This window comes from Urocitellus parryii, chromosome 10 (assembly GCF_045843805.1).
Source record: "Urocitellus parryii isolate mUroPar1 chromosome 10, mUroPar1.hap1, whole genome shotgun sequence".
Classification (NCBI taxonomy): Eukaryota; Metazoa; Chordata; class Mammalia; order Rodentia; family Sciuridae; genus Urocitellus; species Urocitellus parryii.
The window spans coordinates 121,885,899-121,909,197 of NC_135540.1; the positions used below are offsets into that span (position 1 = coordinate 121,885,899).

The 23,299-nt window shown below is 37.3% G+C and overlaps 1 protein-coding gene across 6 annotated transcripts in view; it reads right to left on the reverse strand.

Annotated features, from left to right (window-relative positions):
* Window positions 1–21,811, reverse strand: part of Pcdh7 (protocadherin 7) — a 393,493-nt gene extending 371,682 nt beyond the window's left edge. For 5 of the 6 annotated variants that reach the window (XM_077803526.1, XM_026386807.2, XM_026386801.2 and 2 more), the window contains exon 1: window positions 18,559–21,811. In XM_077803526.1, coding sequence (XP_077659652.1) covers window positions 18,559–21,732 — 3,174 coding nt within the window. In that variant the 5' untranslated portion in view covers window positions 21,733–21,811. Of the gene's footprint in view, window positions 1–11,569; window positions 12,335–18,558 lie in introns of those variants that run through there. The other variant, XM_026386837.2, reaches the window with a different exon arrangement.
* Between the last annotated feature and the right edge of the window lie 1,488 nt (window positions 21,812–23,299).

The window sequence follows — 23,299 nt, forward strand, 5'->3', positions numbered from 1 at the left end:
TTTTCTTTACACAATGTGTAACAGAAATCACACTAACCAATATTCCAAGTTTCATGGTCAGACTTTCACAGTTCCCATTGAGTGTTAAATGCATTAGTAAGACGAAAGGTAGAGGGAAAAGTTGTTCAATATCAGAGATCAAAACCAAAACAAATCTTGTAAAATCTGCATCTGCCTCGAAGCCAGGATTGTACCCACTCAAACAAAGGCACATTATACTACAAGCCATGCTTGTAGATGTGAGGATTTTTCTGTGTTTCAATTTCTTTTTATACAAAGCAGTATGTGATGAATAATTTCTTTCCTTCTGATATTAAATAACATCAAAACAAAAGTTGTAGTTCAAGTGGCAACACTCTGCTTCCTCACAAACACCAGAGATTAAAAAAGCATCACACCGGTCAACTCTGAACACAAGCTAAGTGCCAAGAGTATACACGACACAATAATTAAAGACTAGAAATGTTTCTGGATTTTCTTTGTTTAGGCTTCATACAAATCACTATCATTTTCTCTGCAGGGCTTCTTTGTTGCCTAAAATGTAGCAATGAGCATTTCTGAAGTGGAGTTGAGAAATTTATACAGACATATGTATGTGAACATCATGAAAGTAATATATGGACCATTTTGCTTGTTCAAGCCATGTCTATTTTCTTCCACTCTGTGCAGATGCTGTTTTATTAACTGGAGTGTGACATGGTGGGGACATCGGGCACTTTAAGTCCCTTCTGATGTACATTCATCAAATAATTATCAAAATTATTATACATTTGAAATCATAAACATAGCATAAAACTCAATTCTTCATTAAGCCATTTCTGAAGGTAGCCAACAGTGATATGCTTGTTTACCATTTGAATCCCAGGCCTTGTGCTCTAGTGATAATTGTTAGCTTACAAGAGAATGATCAACAACTTCAAGATTAATAGCCATGAACTCTTAAGAATTCATAAGCACACACTTTTATTGCTTGCTTACTTGGTAAGGTTAGTGTTCATACTACTTATTAGTGGGGACTGAAAACAATTCCCAGTTGTCTGAATGCACACAAAAAAAAATCTCAAGGTATATCCAGGAAACCTCTCGAAAGAGTGATAATTATACATACAGAACAATTAGTGGATTTCACCAAGTTCTTACAGTGTAATTATGCAAAACATGCTACATCCCCAATCTTCTCTTTCCCCTTCTTGAAAGTGTGCCAATACCATTATTGAAGTTTATAGATTCATAACTAATTATCAATCCTCAAACACTAAATTGAACAACCTTTCCAAATCAAGCCAAATTATCCCTACCCCTAATTTTCTTATAATCTAATGATTTAGTAATTACAAAATATATTTATGAGATCCATAGTTAGTAAGCCAATAACAAACACTGATCAGTTTCTAGAGTCCTGTGCTTTTAAGGTGGCTGCTTATAAACTGGAGTTAAACTTTCATGAGAATAACAGGAAGGTGGTATATCACGCTGTTAAGAATTCAAGTGGGATCTGGGCATTAACTGGGACTTATTTTCCCTAATAGAAATATAACTGCAATGTTGGCAATATTTTAATCCATTGTTGAGGAAACAAAATTCTACAAATGCTTAAATGGAATGAGGAAACAGTAGTAACAGAAATCAATTCATTGGTTTTGGTACTTGAAATGTTAAATTATTCTACTAACACTCAGATTGATTCAGTTTTCATGTATGCAAAGGTATTATATAATGGAACACAGTTATTTCAATGATGAATATTTTGGGAAAGCTGCTTAGGTAAAAAAAAAATCCAACAATAAAAACTGTCACTGACACATTAAGACACTATCTCGATCAAAAATTAGTATACAATTATTTTCATAAAGATTTGACTTCAGGGCTGAGGTGTAGCTTAGTGGTAAAGCACTTGCCTAACATATCCAAGGCCCTGGGTTCCATCCCTGGGATGATTTTAAAAAAAGGAAAAGAGAATCAGGTTCAAATGAACTTTAGTGATATTCATCTACATCTTTTGCCAACTAAATATGTTTCATTAAAACTATGTAAATTGTAAAAAATAGAATGATAATATATTTTAAAAGAAAAATTCTTACATGATAAACCATATTCCATCCTACTGCATGGCTTCCATAGTCAACTGCAGTCTGAAAATATTATGTAGAATATTCCAGAAATAAATGATGCATAAATTTTAATAACTTTTATTATAGTATATTGCTATAATTATTCTTTTATTATTAATTATTGTTGTTAACCACTTACTGTGCTTAATTATAAATTACATTCTATCAAAGATATGTATTATAGAAAAAGAAACAGCATAAAGTGTATGATTCCATGCCCTCTGCAAATTCATGCATCCACTGGGAATTTTGGAATATATCTCCTGAAGATAAGAGGAAAATACTGTAGGTCATATTTAAATTGAATGGTTAATAATAAGCACCTAATTTAAAGAAATGTAAAAAAAGAATAAGTTTCTAAAATATTATATGTTAATTTATGTTCACTTTACTTTCTTTCAAATATTGTGAACACTAAAAATCAAGAGAAAAACATGTTTTACTTTTTTGTAAAAGGTAAATGAACTGTACTAGTTACAAATTTTGGGTCAAAATTTTGCTCTTCATTAAAAGGCATTTCCTGTCCTAAATCAAATAGCAATTCAAAACTTTTTTAAAAATGTTTTTCCAATTTGCATCAATGATGTACAAAACAGAGTAGGAAAATACTGAATAAAATAAAAAATATTAAAATAATGAAAAGAAAAATATATTTCATGTCATTTTCAAATAGCACAGGATGAGTAAAAGGAAGAAGAACATCAATTGGTTTAATTTCCACCTTCCTATCTTTTGATCTGTACTTTGATTTTAAGGTTTAAGGTGATACTATTAAAAAAATGGATTGAATGACCTAATTTCAAGAACATAGTAAGTTAATAAAATAGCAAGGTTGAATATCACAGAAGCCTTTCAGAGAAGCAAAAGATGGAATTTCCTTCCCACAGAAGTAGCTGGTTGTATCACAGACACGTTCCCTCTACTTCACACAGGAACAGAGGCTGAGCATGTGGCCTGTGTAACTGGACTGCCTGTCCTTAAACCTCAGCTCTGCCACTTTACAGCTTCTGTAAATATGAGCAAATTACTCAACTCACTGCTCATCACTTTCCACATCTGCAAAATTAAGGTAACCATAGGAATACTGGAAGGCTGATATGCCTATTTAATGAGTATTAACGTGTATAAAATACGTTGACCAATACTCAAAATATAGTGTACAATATACATTTACTCTTAGTATTTATATATTTTTCCACTGAAACTGAAATTCCAAAGAGGTAAGCATTTATGTCAGTTTCTGTTATTGCTATTTCTCCAGGGTCTAGAATAGTACCATGATCATAATTGGCATATAGTAGTCACTCAGTAAGTATCTGCTCACAGAGATATTAATTGCATAACTTCTCTGTGTGTATACACATTCTGCATGTGTATACACACATTGTACATATGTGTGCCTGTATATGTATTATGCATATGTATATACATATGCTATATATACATTTACATGCACATACATGTAAAGTTATATATATATATATACATACATATACATATATATATATATAACTTATTAAAGGTACATTAAAGAAAAACTCCACAAGTTTATTAACAAAGCAAATTTTAGTGTTCCTGACAAAACAGTTGTATTGGTTTAGAAAAACAGTAATTATCAACATTTTTCCTAATGTACTCTAGAAATGCCATCTCTGTATCTAAAATTGATCCCTGTGATCAACAGTAAAATATTTAGAAAAAAAACATTTAGATGCAGTTTTAAAAATAGATCTTTTTCTATTTAATAATTACTGATATTCCCTGAACAGGGGTATGTTAAACTTCCTTTCTTAAAATGTTGGTAGTCAAATGTAAAATCAGATCTAGAAGCTTGGACAGGTACTTCTTAGGAAAACTCCATTCAGCTATTAATGTTTCATTGCCTGGAAATACTGACCAAAGAAAAAATGTGGGAGTGGTACTTCAAGACTTTGATGAACTTATTCCCCTACAAGGACACCCCTGCATTCACCATGTTGGATGTTTATGGAGCTCCAGATTCAGATTAGTATGTATGTATCTTATCACCTGACGTTTTAATTTTATTAAGAAAATAAAAAAGCACAATAGGTGTATGAAAGCATAATCCCTGACTTGTGCATGGCTGCGACTCATTGTGAAGTTTACTGCCCACGTTAAAAATAATAATTCCAGAGGAGTCTCTGGGAGTGGGGATTCAGCCTTGGTTATATGCCTGGTCATTTCCATCTACCATGAGAAATCAGAACCACTAGATCCCTGTACAACCACTGATGCCACCATGCAGAAAATTCACTGAGATTTTCCTTATAAAAAAAGAATTAGTAAGTCTACATTTCTGTTCACTTCCCTCTACATTTAATTCCTACTGATTTTCACTTGGATTTTCATGTTGAAAATGTATTAGATGGTTTGCACTAAATATTAATACTGTAATTTAAAATATCTCATCCAAGAAACTCAGGAGACTGAGGCAGGAGGAGTGCAAGCTTGAGACCAGCCTCGGAAATTTAGCAAGGCCTTAAGCAATTCAGCAATACCCTGTCTCAAAATAAAAACATAAAAAGGACCAGGGATACATCATTGGTTAAAAACCCCCAATTTTAAAAAATGAAAGAAAGAACGAACAAACAAAAACTCATTCATGAAACAATTTTGTACTATTTTATGCAAATTTTTGATGTTACTTTAAGTAATATGCATACAAGAACTTATTGGTGGGTAAAATTAAAATAACTAAGATGTTACTTAATACCACAAATTTCCACGAAAGCTGGAAATGGCAGAAAGTATGAGCATAAAATTTAGATGTGGTAAGCCAAAGTGTATTTTAAACTTTTTTTGCACATGCTTATGCATTACAGATTCACATATTTTTCACAAAAGCCATAGCAAATCTTCCCATTCTTCATCAATTGTAAGAACACATTTATAAGGTTGCTGTTTGGAGCTCCTCTGGAAAGGAAAAGTGGAAGGAATACTCTCCTACGAATGTTCACACTGTATGTAATGAATAACAAGCTGGTGAGGAAAGGATGATGCTGTCCAATGTATTCTTGCTTAGACCAAGAATAGACTCTGTTAGGGACTGAATTGTGCCCCCCCCCAAGTACACACATTAAAGTCTTAATCCCTAATGTGACTATACTTGGAGATAAGGCTTTAAGGTTAAATGAGGTCATAAAGTTAGGATACTAATCTGATAGAATTTATAGGAGGATGGGACATTGGAGCTTTCTCTGTGCACATGTACAGAGGAAAGGTTATATGAGGACACAGAAAGACAGCTGCTGCCTACAAGCCAAGTAGATAGGCCTCACCAAAAGCCAAGCCTGCCAGCATCTTAATCTAAGAATTTCAGGCTCCAGAACTGAAAAAAAAAAAAAAAAAGTATTTAGGACACCCAGTCTGTGGTATTTTGTTATAGCAGCCTGAGTAGACTAATACAGACTCTACTAAACCTGCTGGGAATTCAGAGCAGGTATTGTGGACTAGAAAATCATACAAAAGCTAAAAATGTAACTATGTAAATGAAAATCTATGAGGAAGACTACAATAATACAAATTATCATATATTTAGAGAGAAGTCTGTTGGAGGGGATTTCCATAGTAAAGGGAGCAGGAATTTGGAGAGGTTCCATTTATCCTGTTTCCTGTGTCACATGGAGATTCTGATATTACTTGTTTCTAGGACTGCTGGAGGAAGTAAATGATATAATACAGCAGAGCCCTTGGCACAGTGATCATCAGCACAGAATAAAAGTTTCATAAATGACAGCTGTTACTTTTAGTTGCTGGACAGGAAGGGAAAGATAATGTCCCAGGAAAGATCACATGGCAAGAAGAAATGACGGTTGAAAAGTGATAAAATTTTTAAAAAATTGTCAAAAATGATGTTTCAGAATTGTTGTGAGCCTCTCCTCAACTAACTGTTCTACAACCATAAGCCATTACCACTCCTGCTTCACTACAGAGAGATGAGCTTCAAGTCCTGGAGGTCTTTTTAACACTAACCAGTGCCTCATAGCATATGTGGAGAGCCACACATAGTCACACCTTGGTACCAGATTAGCACAACTTGGAAGATGACCAGGCTAAGAGACAAGCAGAGGTTTGAACATGCGGTTAGGACAGATATTCTTTTAGTCTTTTAAAAATAAAATACAATGAAAATACGACCAAAGTGTAAAAGTACCTTCCAAAGTGTTTAGAGAAATTCATGGATGACTAGAAATATAATGTCAGTTGTGATAGTGCTTCAAAAATTCTCAAATGATTCATGTGACCCCCATAAACCCTGTCATATAATCAGCACTAGGGTCATTATGTAAAATGACAGAAGAGGAGTTTCTAGAGGCTTCAGGACTTGAAGGGGTTACATGAGGTTACATCAGCCAATTAGTGACAGCTGGGATGGAGGGTAGATTTTTCAGATTGCCTCACCTAGTGCCCATTTTTTGTTTTTTTCTAGAGACCTTCTAGGAGTGAAGCAGTGAGCAGAAGTTAGGAATTCCAAGGCCTATAACCTAGAAATTTCGCTGTCTGGCCTAGCATCTGCAATCAGAATTGAGAAGGGAGGAATACATTAAAAATTCAGGTTTCTAGGCTAAAGCACTAATGTCCTAGAATCAAATTTCTAAGAATGGGGCAAGTAAATCTGCATTTGTAATGATATTTATGCAAAACAGAATTACACAACTCTTATATTTGATTAGCACAGGTTTGTAGCACATTATGAAATAAGCACAATATTCTTCACCAAAACAGTTCAAATTCCTTTTAATCTTCATTGTTTTACTAAAATTTATAGCTTATTAAGTAAAATTATTATTTCTCAGATCTTGAAATATTTAGTCCAGCCAACCAGAAATGAAGGGAGCCGGTGGGTACATTTTACATCTGGTCTGCTGTAAAGATTCCACAGATTTTTGTCAAATGAATTTTTCTGAAGTTGCTTCCAGCATTGAAAAAAAAATGCTATTATCCTCTTATATCTCAGCTTCCTCAAGTTAAAACCAGGATAAGAAACAAGTGCTGACAATAATGTCTTAATAAGTGACAACAATTTTTATTACACTAGTCTAATAATAATAGTAGGGAGAGATAGGTTATCTGCATGCAGGTTTTGCAGTGCTTTGTTCTTTCTCTCAAAAGTATGGGAGCAGAAAATTAGTGGAGACAGAGCAGTTGAACTGGATATTAAAAATAGAAAACAAAACCCAAAACACACAAAACACCTGGTCTAAAGGGAATAAAGTGGAGGTTACCACTTTTTCACTCTTAATCTTGCAATCATATCAAGCCATGACATTTAGTGGAATTCTTAAATTCTCCAGGGCCAAAACTCAAGGCCACAAACATTTGCCTTCGTCAGGCCTGAATGGCTCTTTCAGATATAATCCCCCCTACCTCCTGACTCAATACTGGAGTTGGAGACACTAAGTGCTTTAACGGACTCCTCTGTCTTCCAAGCTGGGAAAGGCTGCCCACCTTTCCTCAACGCCCCAAGCAAAATTCCAACTTCTGAAGGATTATTGATATTTGCAATGTGCTGACTTAGTTATCTTTTAGCAATAAGCACCTGGGTGAACTAAAGACTGAAACAGACATTGGTCACAGGTCATTCAGGATTTCAAAGAGGAGCTTCTCAGGCCTTCCCAGCCTCCTTAAGAGTGATTTTGTGTTGCAAGGCATTTCTCTGCTCCTGTCTCACTGCCCACCACTTTGAACTAAGAGTGTATTCCCTTTTTTAGGCCTTTCTTTAGTAAATGGAGTATGCATTTCCTTTCACAGACATGCTGGACATATCACCTTTTAAAAATGACTGTCATGCGCTGAATGAAAATGGAAACTTATCAGTGAGCATGAGTTGGCACAGTGAGTGAATAAAATATGCAGGAATATATAAATTGACAGACACAGAAATTTGTGCATGTGTTTGGGCGTACATGTATCTATTTTTTCCCCAGATAAGGATCCCCAGAAAAATACTGAAAACCCATATGCTTGCATGGTTCTTCTTTTATATCCCCTCAAAATAAGACAGAATCTTCAGGGTGACCAGTGCTTCCTTCACTTGCCTTAAACATTTGCTTCAGTTTATCTTATTTAAGGGTCTGGTGTTTACACCACCACCAAGAAGGAAGAAGGAGAAATCAGAGAATTATTCATATGCTACTGAAACAAGAGGCATAAATTAGGAAGTGGAGACTGGGGCTCCAGCCAACCCAGCAGGTAACCTTTCATCATGGTAAACCCTCCCAGCAGGGAGAGTAACAGTTCCTGAAGAGCTCAGAACCTGATTAAAAAAAAAAAAAAGTGGCCATGCCAAATTGCAGATACAGTCTACAGGCTACCTAGCATCAAGGTCCACAACTTTTGTTCATTTGTTCAACAGATATTTATGAGTGTCTCCTGTAAACTGGGCATGATCCTGGGCATGAGGAAATACTATGATGATGGACAAGACAAATGTAGAGGCAGTCGCTCTGACCTTCACGTATTTCCCGTTTTATGTGTATCGTTTTTTTTTTTGTATTGTCTCATCTTATGGAAGGTAGGGACCTTGTAATAATCATTTTATCTCCTTCCCAAAGTTTTGCACTGTGTAATAAAGATAGAGCAAAACAATATGCTTTCTGTGAAATGAAGAGATTTAAGAATCACAGGCATCAAAAGAAAGTTATTGCAAAGGTAGAGATGAAATTTTATTCCCTGAGAGGTAGTATTAATAGTAGTAGCACTTCCTAAGGACCTTAATACGTTTTCTGAAAAATGTCTCAAAAATAAAGTTTGGGTTAAAGCAATCTGCCTAATTCTTGATGGGGTTCTTTTAAAAATCACTTATATACATCTAGTTAATTAATTAGACATCCAAATTATACCCAATGCCTTTTCTTCCTGCCTTCCTTCCTTCCTTTAAAGTATGAAGTGCAGTGTGTGACTTCTGGGGAAAAAAAAAAAAAAAAAAAAACAAAAACACCAAAAAAAAAAAAAAAATTTTAAAACCAGCATGCTTTTTAAAGATTTCTTTTGCAAAGATTTTTCCCAGAGAAGTCTGTAAAATATACCCTATTACAAAATGCAGATTTTACAACTTTTCTCATATACTTTCAGAACTCTTGAATTCTGACTCTGTTTTGAGAAGACGTTGTGCAGAGAAGTCTGAAAGAAAACTCTATTTAAAAACAGAGTCTTGTCCTAGGGATGTGCCTCAGTGGTGATAGGCTTGTGTGGTATGCATGTGTCCCTGGTGTTCCATCCCAATCACTACAAACAAAACAGAAAAAAACTCCACAAATCTTAAAGTTTCCTTCAAGTGCTTTTAGTACTCTTGAATTCTGACTGAATATTTTGTTTCATATTTTATAAAGTTGTGTAGCTAATTCCATCAGAGTCATAAAAACCTTCATTGCTTCACTATCCTCATCTCAGGAAAAATAATGGTGTTCTTCCTCACAGTTTGTTCTGAGTAATGAGTGAGCAAACATGTATCCAACACTTTGAAATGTAAGAGGAATGATAAAAAAAATCATCATTTTTCTGTTCTGTAATCTTCTAATATATTCATTCTAAGAGGGCAAAGACTCATTACTCTTTGCATAACCAAGACCAGGGCTGACATTAGTTCTACTAAAAGAAAAAACTTCAATGAATGAACCTCAGTAAATAAACTGGTCACCAGCATTACCATGTTCCTCCTTAGATTTTATAAGGGAGAATTAATTATTGTCTTTCAATTTAAAATAAAATATTTGAATACTAAAATCAATAGGGTTATCTCCTTATTCATAAGTTCCAGTAATTATAACAGAGACTGATCAAAAGACCTGAGATTGGTAACAATTATCAGGAGCAGGGGTATGGGGAAACAGTGAAAGTCTACATCTCATCATTGAACCAATCTCTCTCTTCTCTCTCTCTCTCTCTCTCTCTCTCTCTCTCACACACACACACACACACACACACACACACACACACACACATAAGAAGCAAGGAAGTGATAAAAATTTCTCAAAAAAATTTTGCTATGGTTAATGCTGCTATAAAAACTATACTTTTGATTATTCTGATTCAGCTGAATAATGCACTAAAATCCTCTTTTTAGCTTTGATTTATTACATATTTTAATCACAATAGAAAACAGTCTTAACTTCCTACCCCAGTGAAGAGTATGATTCTCAAACTGTTTCCACCATAAAATAGATAGGTAAATATGTGTGTATACATATATACATATACATATATATATATTTTTGTTTTGTTTTGTTTTCTTTTTTCTTTTCTTTTCTTTCTTTCTTTCTTTCTTTTTTTTCTTTTTTTTTTTTCTTTTTTTTTTACATAGGAACCAAGAACAGGACACTCACAGGCACACAAACACAACTGAAACAAAAAGTCTACCCAAGACAAGTGTTTCTTCCTATGGCAATGTACTGTAGATTTTTCTATTTTGTTTCATATCTTTCTACTTATGGTCAGAAACCTGATAAATTGATAAATCCTCCAAGAGTGTATCACAACCTATTCCTAAATGCCAATTCTGAATGTTCTGTATGAAGGTATTCCTAAATCTTACCTCTATACCTTGAATTGTACTTTCAAGGAACCACAAAGTTTGGACTTTGTTTTTTTTTTTTTTTAATCACTAGTATTTGAGTGGATCTGATTTGTTACAGGATTCACACTTCAAGTTGATCAGAGGAAGTTTACCTCTTGAGATGAAGAAAGAAGCAGAAGCAGTAAGAGTTCTTTATCCAGCCTCTTCTACTGGCCCTTATGTTCAAAACAAAATGAGAGGTTGAGGATAATTAAGTTTTATTCAGGAATTTCACTGTTGTCTCAATGATACTTGAGACAATTTCCCTTTTGCAGGTTTAAATAAATAGCTAATAGAATAAAAATCCACTAGCAGACCTTTGGGATTTGCATGGGTAATAATGTATTTCCTATTACTTTGTGTTTTAATGACATTCCTGTATTTATTTATTTTTTCCAAAAGGGCTATTAGACTGACTTTGATTCACAAAACAAAACAAAAACCATAAAAATTTGGCATTCTTCTTTGGAATTTCCAATCTTGTAGCAAATTTTAATAGGGCAGATGATGTGGCAAATGTATATGAAATAATCAAACTTTACATATAGAATACTTGTTTTTAAGCACATAAATGTATACAACATAACAAATAAACACATAAATACATAAACATGGAGAAGTATGGGGCCATCCAGAGGAGGTCCTGACTTAACTAGAATATCAAACAACTAAAATCCAGTCACTGTCTCAATAGTACAGCATGCTGAATTGTTAGAACTGCTGGAGTTTATACCATCTGACATTAAATAGAATAGCCTTCCATTAAATTTAGTAACAGGAAGCCACATTTCTTCTCAATGTAACTAAAGTGACTTAAATGAATTTAGCCAACGTTTTTGAAATTTTCTTATGTAATTTGTCAAAAAAAAAAAAGCCTTGAAAATTTTAGACATACTTTGGTCAATAATTCAGGACTTACAGAAAAATCAGTCTATTGCAATGCTGTGATAAAAATACAAAATCAAACTCTCAAATTTGTTTCATAACTAACATTTTTATAAATACTGCTCAAAGTCTTTGCATATACAGGTATGGGTACAAACACAGATACACACAATGGCATTTAGAGGTGCACACACAGAAAAACCAAAAGACTCTTTTTTCCTCTAACATAACTATCTGGCCTGAAAAAAACAAGCTGTGATCACATGACATTTCAAAAATATTAATTTAGATTTTTATTTAAAGTCAGTCTTTAATGTAGACAAATGTATAGACAAAGACACAACAGACCTAATTTTGCTTTGTTCACACAAAGCCCAAGTTTAAAATTATTGTTGAATTATGTGTTTGGATTTTCTCCTTTTTTTTTTTTTTCTAATGACTTCATTGTTAGGACAGGGGCTAACCCTCTTAGAATGGAACTCCTTGTGACTTTAGAATATACTAGTAGCAAATTTCTGTATTAATACTGTCTCTTTTATAAGTTTATTAAATTAATATTATTTTTTTTTCTTAAATGAGAGGGAAAAAGAAGTTGAAAATAAAATGTACAAGTGGAACATGCAGTGATTGGCTGACACCCCACGGCCAAGGTCAGGCTCCAGCAGGTTTCGGAGTAGCAAGGTCATCACAGTATGGTGCAAAATGGAGCATCATATAAGAGTGGAATTCAGCCAAACACAGTAATGTATGGATGTAGACGCATCTGAAAGAAGGAAAAAAAGATTTATGCAGGTAAAAAAAAAAAAAAGAAAGAAAAAAGAAATCATGATGAAAATTTCCCCCATGTTTTATGTTCAATTGGAATGCTATGAAAGAGGTTTGGGAGCAGAGAAAAAAATTATTTGCAAATTATGTATTTGTAAATAATAAATACACTCAGGGGAACAAAGTTAACTTGTCAGAGAAATTCTATTTGGAAGCTTTAATAGTTTCATTGTTTGTACACAGCATTTGAGTTCAATACAAACATCACTGAATTCCTGAAAATAAACCTTTATTCCGCCTTTAAAACATTAATTCACCAGAAGTGATAATTAAGATTAGTTTTACTGGGTTCAGCTCAATTCTTTTTGGAATGTGATTTCTCCCAAAACACTAATGCTAAATAAAGCACTGTGTAATGTACCGAAACATAGTCCCTGCTTTAGAAAAGAGTCTAAGGGCTTTTAGAGACAATAAGAGAGGCAGAGTTTACTCCAGATATATCTGAACAGATCTTACTCTTTCTATAGAGACATAGTAAATAAATGAATGGGGAACCTTACCATAGTCTAAAAATCGGTTACATACACCTTAAACATAAATAAATGATTATTACACTACATTTCCTGTACCAACTCCAACTTCACCCCCTACCTATAACTTAGTGATGTTAAAATGTCTAGTAACATTGATGGCTAGATAAAAACGATGACTTCCTCTTGCTACATTTTTCTTTTTTAAGTTCGGGTTTTATTTTTGAACTTAATAAACGCCATAATTTATATTTTATCCCTATATAAATAATACATTAGATTGTTAACTCCCTAACAAGGGAACAAGCCAACTGAAAAATCACAAAATGTCATATTCTTCTAAAAATTTCTAGCAAACAAACTGAAAGGAAAAATCAGTTCACTGTTGTTTATGTACCAAGGATTCTACTAAGGTAAAATGTATTTGCAAAGTGAGTGGAATGTAAAGGAATTCAGAAACCAAAAGGAGTTTTTCCTATTGATGGAAAAGGCCAAATATTATCTCAATTAGAATGCATAGAAAGTTTCATATATGACTTATAGAATATTTTTTATTCTTTTCTATTAAAATACATTTTTATTGAGGGTATGGTAAATTCTAAGCAGGAATTTACATATGTTGTCACTGTCCTGCTAAAATTCAAAATCTTGTCAATGAACTTGTTGAATATATGTTCTCAACTATATTAAGTTACTTTAATGAATATCAACTGCTACCTTACATAGGCGGAAATTATTAATTTCTTTTTAAAATGTATAAATTTTTGAATTATAAATTCCAAGACATTTTTACACACAAGAACTGAAGCACAAGGCCAAGTTATAGTCTATTATAAAAAGATCTATCTTTATAGCCAAGTGTATTGTAACAAATACATAAGTAAATCTAACCAGATTTCTGTTATTTCTGAGGTTGGTATAGAAAAAGTTACAGAAATTCATTTTTTTTTTCCTTACAGAGAATATAATGAAATAAAAAGGAATACTAAACTCTGAAATCCATGATTTGGACTCCAGTTTACCTATATACCCGATACTGTTGCGCTTCCAAATTACTTTTTTATGTCAGGCCTCAGTCTCTTCTTCCATAAAATGGGAGTTCTTAGTTGATATCTTCTAAATCTAAAATGTGATGACTCTGTGATTTTTAAGCCATTGATTATAAGGTCTTTTGGCTTTGTGTATGTTCAAATTTCAGATATTATTCACATATCAATGTATGAATATTGTAATAAAATAAAAAACCATTGGCACCATACTTCTTATACAGGAACATAAAGAGTTTGTGATATATACATTATTTATACTTTTCCACAGGTGAGATATTAAAGATATTTCAAAGATAGGAATACAATAAGAAAATGATTTTGTAATATTTAGTGTCCTGCATAACTTACTTAAAATCATTAAATTGGCTTTGCAGCTTTATATCTACATCACTAATGGATTTAGGATAAGTTTGGGATGAGTTTTAAATTGTCATACGTGGACTTCCATTTAAATTTGCATAGCCATTACTGCAGGTCAAATCAGTGAATTACTTTTTCCTTATTTCATAGACATCCAAAGATTCAGGCAATGTTGTTTTAGTAGATGTCTCTCAACTAAAGACATGGTCTCATTTCCATAGTTATTAGTCTACTGACTGTATCAGGCCAAGTATATCAGCAGTTTCATCATATGCACATTCACTGTGCCTCTTGAAAGACTCCATAGTTGAAAACATGAGAGTCATATTATAGAGATTATGCTTATGGAATTAAATTAGGAAGTGGTGGCTGGCATCATTATGCAGATGTATTACTACCAAAATATATATAGTGTTTTTTATATATACACAAATAAATTGTTATACATTTCCCTTAATGCTTATTGCTCCGATAATGATGGCAAGTCATCCATTTGCTTCCAAAATTGAAGTAGTTAAAAAATAAACAGGTTCTGCTATATTTTTTCATTAGTATATAAGAAATATATATTCTAATGAAAAAATATAGCAATTGAACATAGATTGATCAATTAAAGAGAACATTATTCAAACTAATTCAACAGTTCCTTATAAAAGGAAACTGTCATGAGATTTAATATAATTTTTTCCTTAAGTATTTCAGGATCAACTACAAATGGATTTTTAAAGTGAATGTTTATTCAACCTAAATTCTTGCCAAAAATAAATTGCTTTACTTTCCATTTACTAAGTACAATAAATTTTTACTTTTATGTGCATTATCCAAATAACAGCATATCAAGAGTAAGCTCAGCAGGACTTGAGAGTAATAAGCAATGTTGTAACTATATATTCATATTATCAATTTTTTGAGTTATATTATTTTTTAAGGAATTTTGAAAAACATTTAGCACATAGTAAAACACTGGGTATTTAAAAATAAACAGAAAGCATTATTTTTAATTTTTCAAATCAAAAGCACAGTTGTATTTTTAGATCTTCAGCAGGACTAGGTTTGCCAGGCAAAAGAAGAATGAAATGGAAAGGTGGACACTTAATCTCAATTATTCTGTCAATGATCCAGATTTGACTCAACAGAAGGTGGTTGTCTGAATGGCAAAGGTATGAGTTATGAAAACCTAGGCTACATCATCAGTTTTTCTAATATGTGAATTTCAGAAATAATTCCAGAAACTTTGCAACACACATCTATAGTCTGCCAAAGAGTAACTCTAGAAGCTTGATTAGACTGTCTCTAGAGTATAGGAAAACAAACCTAAAAGAAGGGGGAGGGGACCATAGTATGAGGATTACTTATAAACTTTCGTTACTAGGGAGTTGTTTAGCTTACAACTACATAACCACATAGAGGCAACACTTCAAAATGTCTAATTCTTATGAAGATAAGAACACTCTAAGAACCACCACTCCGCCACTTCCATTTTAATAAGGAGCTGTAATGAGGCAATTCAGGAAAACTCTAAAATAAAAGCTCCATATCAAATGAAATATCATGTTTTAAATTAATCTTTAGTATAAGCACTTAAAAGAATATAACTCTTAAATTTTTCCTTAGATAAATTCATTTGTTGAAGAACATAAAACTTAACAAAACCCTGCATTTCTTAAATTTTTCCTTAGATAAATTCATTTGTTGAAGAACAAAAATTGTAACAAAACCCTGCATTTCTTAAATTTTTCCTTAGATAAATTCATTTGTTGAAGAACATAAATTGTAACAAAGCCCTGCATTTGTTTTTGTTTGTTTGTTTGTTTCTAAACAAAAAGTTTACTTGGAGAAAATATATCATGGCAGTTCTGTAAAAATTAAAGGTAATATCTTTTTAAAATAAAAAAAAAACAGAAAAATCACCTACTTTAAAATAAAAATAAAAATCAGAACAAAAGGGTTCTCTGTATGTCAGATACCTAAATGGAATGTAACTTTGTAAATGGATCCCTTGTCCCCTGACAGCAATATTGTGAAGATGAAGCATATCAATTACTATTACTAATTACACTAAGGGGGATGTGTTTCGTTTGCCTTTATTTCACTGTAGGTCAATTACTTATTTGTGGTTAAAATTTATACATCCTTTTAAATACATAATGACATACAAGGTTTCTACAGTCACTTTTGGTAAACTATATGATTATTCTAATAGCTTTGTGGGTTTTTGTTTTTGTTATATGGACTTTGCTCAGTTAAGAGACTAATATCATACATTAGTTTATTTATAAGCGTATCACTTTGCCTTTTAAACAATCTTGATATTGGCTCTTTTAAAAAATTGAAGAACATAGAAGTAACACCATCTGATGGGTCAAAAGGAGTTTAAGTGAAAGCATAGAAGTTATAAGGCATTTGCATAAAATACCTGTAAATCTGCTACTTATATATCCACTTAAAGGCATAATATTACACAATTTAGAATGCAATTTTCAGTTACAGGACAAAAGTACTATTAAGATGACAGGGGAGAAGTAAATATTCGACAGAAAAGATCTCTTCACACTTTTTTGCATTATATTTTGTCACTTTCTGGGAAATTTTTAAAACCTCAATTTATTTGTGGGTTCTTAAATGTAATCTTATAAAAGTAAAATTATTTTAACTAAGAATCCTTCTTGTTTACAAATCTGATAAAGGCATGAAGAAACAAAAGAAAATTTCTTTATAACTCTAGGTAAAGCAATAATATAACAGATATAAACTCTCCACAATATCAAATGTTGGGTTAAAATAAATAAATTATTCAAGCTTGCATGCCTCAAAAGACATATCTTCAACAGCCATTTCGTACATTAAAGTGCAAACCTATGTTTTTCTTGTATTGCTTTTACTATTGGATATAAAATCAGATTAAGGCTGCTTGTTTTTATCCAAATAGCTACAATAATGGACTACAAACAGAAAATATTTCTTTAGGAAACTAATTTTAATAATTATAGGAGCAAATAAGGAATTAATATAGTTTCTATATCATCTTAAATAAAGCAATAAAATAAAATATTTCTTTGCCTCAATTCTTCTCAGATCCCATATTCCACAAGCAAAGCATGTTTAGTAGTAAAACTATTAAAGAATATTTGACATTCATAAAAGTGGTTAAGATATGTTCTGTCAGTGAGAAATATGTATTGTTTTATAAGCAGAGTTTGCTGCAACATCAGAGGAATTTCCAAAAACTTTATTTGCTGTGTGTTAAACTTTGGTTGGTATAAAAAATAAACTTTCTAAGTATCATACAAGTAAAACTTTAAAAAAAACAAAATTTATATTTTCTGATGTTCCCCTCAGATATATATATGAAATATATATACATATATATATACACACACATATATACATACACATATATGCATATATATACACACATACATATGGATGTGCTGCTATTTTCACATTTCTCCAGGAAACAATTGTGTCTAATATTCCACGCAATCTTTATAGTCTCAGAGTATAACAAAGAATACCAAAACAGTCTTGCACATACTACATCCATTATGAACATTTTCATTGCTTGTATTAAAAAAAAAATGGCCCTTGCAACTTACTTTTTGTTTATACACTTTGATACTGAAATGAGTGCAAATTATGATTGCATATCATCACAGAAGCCCAGTTGTTATAGATATCAATTGTTGTAGACATGAAGTATTAAAAACATAGTTTTTCATGACACTTACATATCAGTAAATATTTTTAAACTAGCTTTTTTGTTGAATTAGTCAGTATTTTGACATTTCATACATGGCATTATACCTGCATAAATCAATCTTATTTGTAAAATTCTTCATTATGTGTATATAACACAGCTAAAACTTTCATTGTGTCCAATCTGAACACACCACTGTAGTGACTTAAGAAATTTTCTCTCTAGATATAATTATCTACTTGGGACTATCCAAATAATATATGCATATTTATTCTATAAGCAGAGAATACAGGATGGATTAGGGCTGTCATGTGCAAAGACAAAGCAAAACACTGTCCACTTTAAATATTTTCCTATAGTAACTTAGTGGACACTAGGTCTAACTTGCAAAATATAGTACTACAACTCTCACTGAAGGCCTCTGCTATTTAATAGCATATGAATTAAGAATTAACATTAAATTACAGTTATTAAAATTTTAAATAATAATTTTTAAAAAGAAAAGACAAAAATCTGCAGAAGATGATCTGTCTCAGGGATATTAGACCTCTCTAGAATATTTTAGTATATTTGGGATGCATCTTACCTGTTTGCTGTACTTGTTATTGGTTTGACAGCTGTACTCAGAGCAGTGATCTGATCCAATTGAAATGTTGTCTCCTGCTCCCACAAATGTGTTGGCTGGTGGTAGATCTTGTACAGCCTGGTGTTTTTTTCCTGCAGTTGGTGATTGTGGATGAAGCTGGACAGTGGGTAATGGGGAACTAGATTTGTAATGCCTTGCCAGGTCAGGACTGCCAGGCCCACCATTAACAGATCTGTATCGCCCCATGCTTGGGCTGTCTGACAGCTTCTCATTGACACTATCATACCTCTGTCCATTTGGTTTAGAAGCTTCTACAGTGACAATGCTGCTGTAGAGAGGCTGCTTAGATTTTTTGTTTTTCTTGTCCTTTTTAGGCTTTTTAGATTTGTCATGCTGTTGGGGTGTAAAAAAATCTTCGTGATCTTTTTTGCCAGCTTCATAGCCATTTTTATTTTTAGACCTGCAGTACCTTGCCATCATGACAATTAAAATTATTAGAATCACTGTCATAATGCCAGCAACCACCCCAATGACAATACTGAGTCTCTGTTTGCTAATTTCATAGCTTGGGTCACCAGCTATATCCTGGGTCAGTGGGGTGTGCAAACTTCTGGCTATCTGAGAGTCAATCACAGTTGCATTTGAAACACTTTCATTGACAAAAACATGCACCAGGGTGGTGGTAGACTGGGAAGGCTGCCCACTGTCATTCACTTGCACCACCAACCTATGCAAACCATAATGCTTTTGGGTGAGTTTTCCCACCAAGGAAACCACACCACTGGTGGGATCAATCTCAAACAGCTTGAAGGGATTCCCTCCCACAATGCTGTAGTTCAGGTCTGCATTGATGCCATCATCACTGTCTGTTGCCAACACTGTAGCTACTACTGTCCTGACATTACTTGAAGGTGGCAGTAAAGTGTAGGAAATGTTTCTGGGAAGGGTAACTGTGGGAGCATTGTCATTTTCATCCATCACAAAGAGAGAGACTGTGGCTGTGGCAGATCTGGGGGGATCTCCCCCATCTACAGCCTTGACTCTGAAAGTGTATGTGGTCTGATGTTCCCGATCAAAAGACATGGTAGAGTAAATGGTACCTGTGTCATTTTCAATAGAAAAAATGTTACTGTTCTCCTCTATGTACAGACTCATCTCTGCATTCCGTCCCTTGTCAGCATCCATCACGGTGACCATTCCCACCGGGCTGTTGGGTTGCAAGTTTTCTTTCACATAAAAGGTAAAGACGTCCTGCATAAACTTAGGGTCATTGTCATTCTTATCAGCCACCTGCACAATTACCGTGGTACTGCCCTGCAGCACAGGGATGCCTTTGTCTTTGGCGTTAACTTTAAACTCATACCTGTCAGTCTGCTCGCGGTCCAGCACCGTATTGACCAGGATGTCCCCAGAATCGGGATCAATGGCAAAGGTCCCCATCACCGATGAATCCAGCGAGTAGGCGATCTCTGCATTCTTTCCGCTGTCAGCATCTGTTGCCAGCACAGTGGCCACCCTTTCGCCAGGTATGTTGTTTTCTGGGAAGTAAACCTCCACCACTGACTGGCCAAAGACCGGTGGGTTGTCATTGGTGTCTCCAACCTTGACCACCAAGGAATTGTTGCTGGAAAGGCTTGGGCTGCCAGAGTCCACCGCAACTATGACCACGTTGAATTCCCTGGTGGTCTCATAGTCTAGAGGAGCCGACGTGTGCAGGAAGTACTTTTTTTTGTTCTGGTCGCCCTCTGTGTCGCTGGCCGGCTTGAGCTGGAAGGGCACATCGCCCACCACTGTGCAGGTCACTACCCCATTCTCCCCTTGATCTCGGTCTGACACCTGTACCAGAGCAATAGGGGTGTCGACCAGAACGTCCTCTGCCACGTTGGCTACCCCGTCCTTAAGTGGGATGCGCCCGATCTTGCGGATTTCAATGGACGGCACGTTGTCGTTTTCATCCTTGATGTTGAGAACCACGGTGGCCTTGTCTGTCTTGGGGGGCTGCCCACGGTCGCGGGCCATGACTGTGAATCGCAGCTGGTTCACCTCCTCGCGGTCTATACGGTGCAAGACACTGAGCCATCCCGACGTCTCGTCGAGGCGCAGTAGTCGTCTCACGGACTCGGTGGCCGCCCCAAACACGTACTCGATCTGTCCATTGACCCCCACGTCCAAGTCGGCGGCGCGCAGCTGCAGAATGGGGGTCCCAGGGGCGCTGTTCTCAGCCAGGTCAGCCTCGTACACGCTCTTCTCGAAGCGGGGGCTGTTGTCGTTCACATCGGTGATGAGCACCCTCAAGATGGCCTGGGAAGATCGAGGCGGGTCGCCGCCGTCGCGCACCCGCAAGGTCAGCTCATAGGAATCGCGTTGCTCGCGGTCCAGCGCCCCCTTCACGATCAGTTGCGGTTGCTTCTCGCCGTCCGGGGTGTCAGCCACCTGAAGCTCGAACACGCTGCTGCGGCTGCTAGGGTTAGTTCCGCCGCCGCCCTCTGGAGCGTCCAGCCGCCGCTTGGAGCCTCCAGGGCCGCCGCCGCTCGCGCCATTCCCGCCGCCCCCTGGGTAGGGGGCGCTGTCGGCTGGCCCAGAGCGCCGGCCCTCTCCACCGCTGCCGCCGCCCCCGGGCTCCTGGAGCAGCTCGTAGCGCTCGATGCCGTTGCGGCCAAAGTCACGGTCGGTGGCGGTTGGCAGCAGGTACAGCGTGCCCACAGGCCGATTCTCCTCCACCGTGAGCGTGAGCACCGGAGACGGGAAGGTGGGCGTGTTGTCGTTGATGTCGAGCACGATGACCCGACCCTCAAACAGGTCCACCCAGCTCTGCGAGGGTCCTATTACCGACACCTCGAAGTCCAGGAAGCACTCATTCTCGTCGAAGATCATCTGACACTGGGGGAGCTTCTCGCGGTCGATGCGCCTTTCGCTTGTGCTCAGCTCACCGGTGAGGTTGTCGATCTTCAGGTACTCGGAGCCCGACTCAAGGCTGAAAGTCACCTCACCCGAGCCGGTCACGATGCCCAGGTCCGAAGCGACATTGCCTATCCGGACGTCGGCGGGGCCCTCCTCCGCCAGCCGATATCGGAGGAGTTGCTTGGCCGCCGCCAGGCTGAGCCAGAGCGGCAGAAGGAGGCAGCAGCCCAAGCACCAGCCGCGCGCCCATCCCGTCGTCCGCATCCTCAGCATCTTCTCCTGCTGCTGCTGCTACTGTTCCTTCTAACCACAGCCCCCTCGGCGCCCCCCTCCTCCGGGGCTGACCGCCTGCCCTCCCCCAGTCCTCTCTCCTCTCCGGGAAAGGAAGGAACGAGAGGGAGGGGAAGGAGGGGGCAAAAGCAGCTTGTAGAGTCGGCCTATGGGGTGGGGGTAGCGGTAGATCCTTCTTTTTCTTCCTCCTGCTTCTTCCGAAAGTTATTGTTTCATAATTCATGCAATGGGTGCTAATCGCCCGCTCGCCGGCCGCGGTTCAGTCGCAGTACTCACAGTTCACGGGACACTGCGCGCCGCGGGTTGGGCGCCCCCCCAGAGTCATCCCCGCAGCGGGAGTAGGATCCCCGGCTCGGTTCCCCGCTCTGTCAGAAGGGGCCAGAATCGCTTCAGCAGGCGGGCGGTGGAACCGGGAAGCCGCGGGTAGCAAGCCTACAGCCTCCCCCGCCTGCCAGCCACGCTGGTCTTTGCTGCTACTCGAGTTGAGTCCAATTCACGTTCAGCCACTCACTCTAGACCCAGCCCCTGCTCCGGCTATGGATGCCCAAGCAAACGTGAGTCGCTTCCTGCAGGAGGCTCCGGGGCCAGCAACAAGCCAGTCTCAACTCTGACTCCTCTCAGGCAGCGGAGAAGCCAGTCAACAGAATGAAAAAAATCCCCAGCAGGTCGCTTCGGGCACGGTGCAGTGAAGACTACTCGCGTCACAGCGCGGTCCGCGTCCGGATTCCCCCGGCGCGCCAAAGAGCAGCCAGAGCCATCTTCAGAGACACCCGGAGTCAGTCGCTTCTCACCCTCCGAGAGCTCGGGTTTCTCTTTTTTCTTAACAACTCTGCGCAAGGTCATTAGTCACGAAGCCGCCGCCTGAAACCGCAGCAGCCGTTCGCCCGCGGGGGCGAGGGTTGAACCGTGCGCCCGCGCGGTGCCCAAGTTTGGGTTAGCAGCCGCAGAGTCCGTGCCTTTCCTCACCTGCATTCGGCCCGCATGTCGGAGCTGTGGGATCTGCAGCGCTGTGCGCGATTCAGGGAGGAGATTGCAGCCTCTCGCTCTCTCTCTCCCGGCTCTCTCTCGATCCCTCCCCTCCCTCCCTCCCTCTTTCTCTCCTCCCTCCTCCTCTCTCCTCCCTCCTCTCCTTTCCCCTTTCCCCCCTCTCTCACTCGCTCTTCTGCACGGATCTCACTCCTTCCTGCCAGTCCCAGTGCAGGGAACTCGAGCTGAACTTGATCCCTTTGCAGTTCAAAGGTGAGCAAGTCAAGCTCCGAGCACAGTCGGCGTTGGCCCGGCGAAAGCGCACGGCCGGGCTCCCCCAATGGCAATTAACAACGTTGCCCAATTTTGTCCGGATTTCCGAAGAAAAGCCAAAGGCGGGGGGGGGGGGGCGTAGAGGGAGAGGTGGAGTCCAGAGACAGCTGCCAAATAGCTTAAAAAAAAAAAAAAATCCAGTTTGCCTAGGGGAGAAAAAGTGCCAGTCGGCTGTTGTCTCGGAAGTGCCCTGGCAAGGCGGGTGAATTCCGCAGTTGTCTTGTCCGCTTTCGCGTCTAAGAGAGTCTGG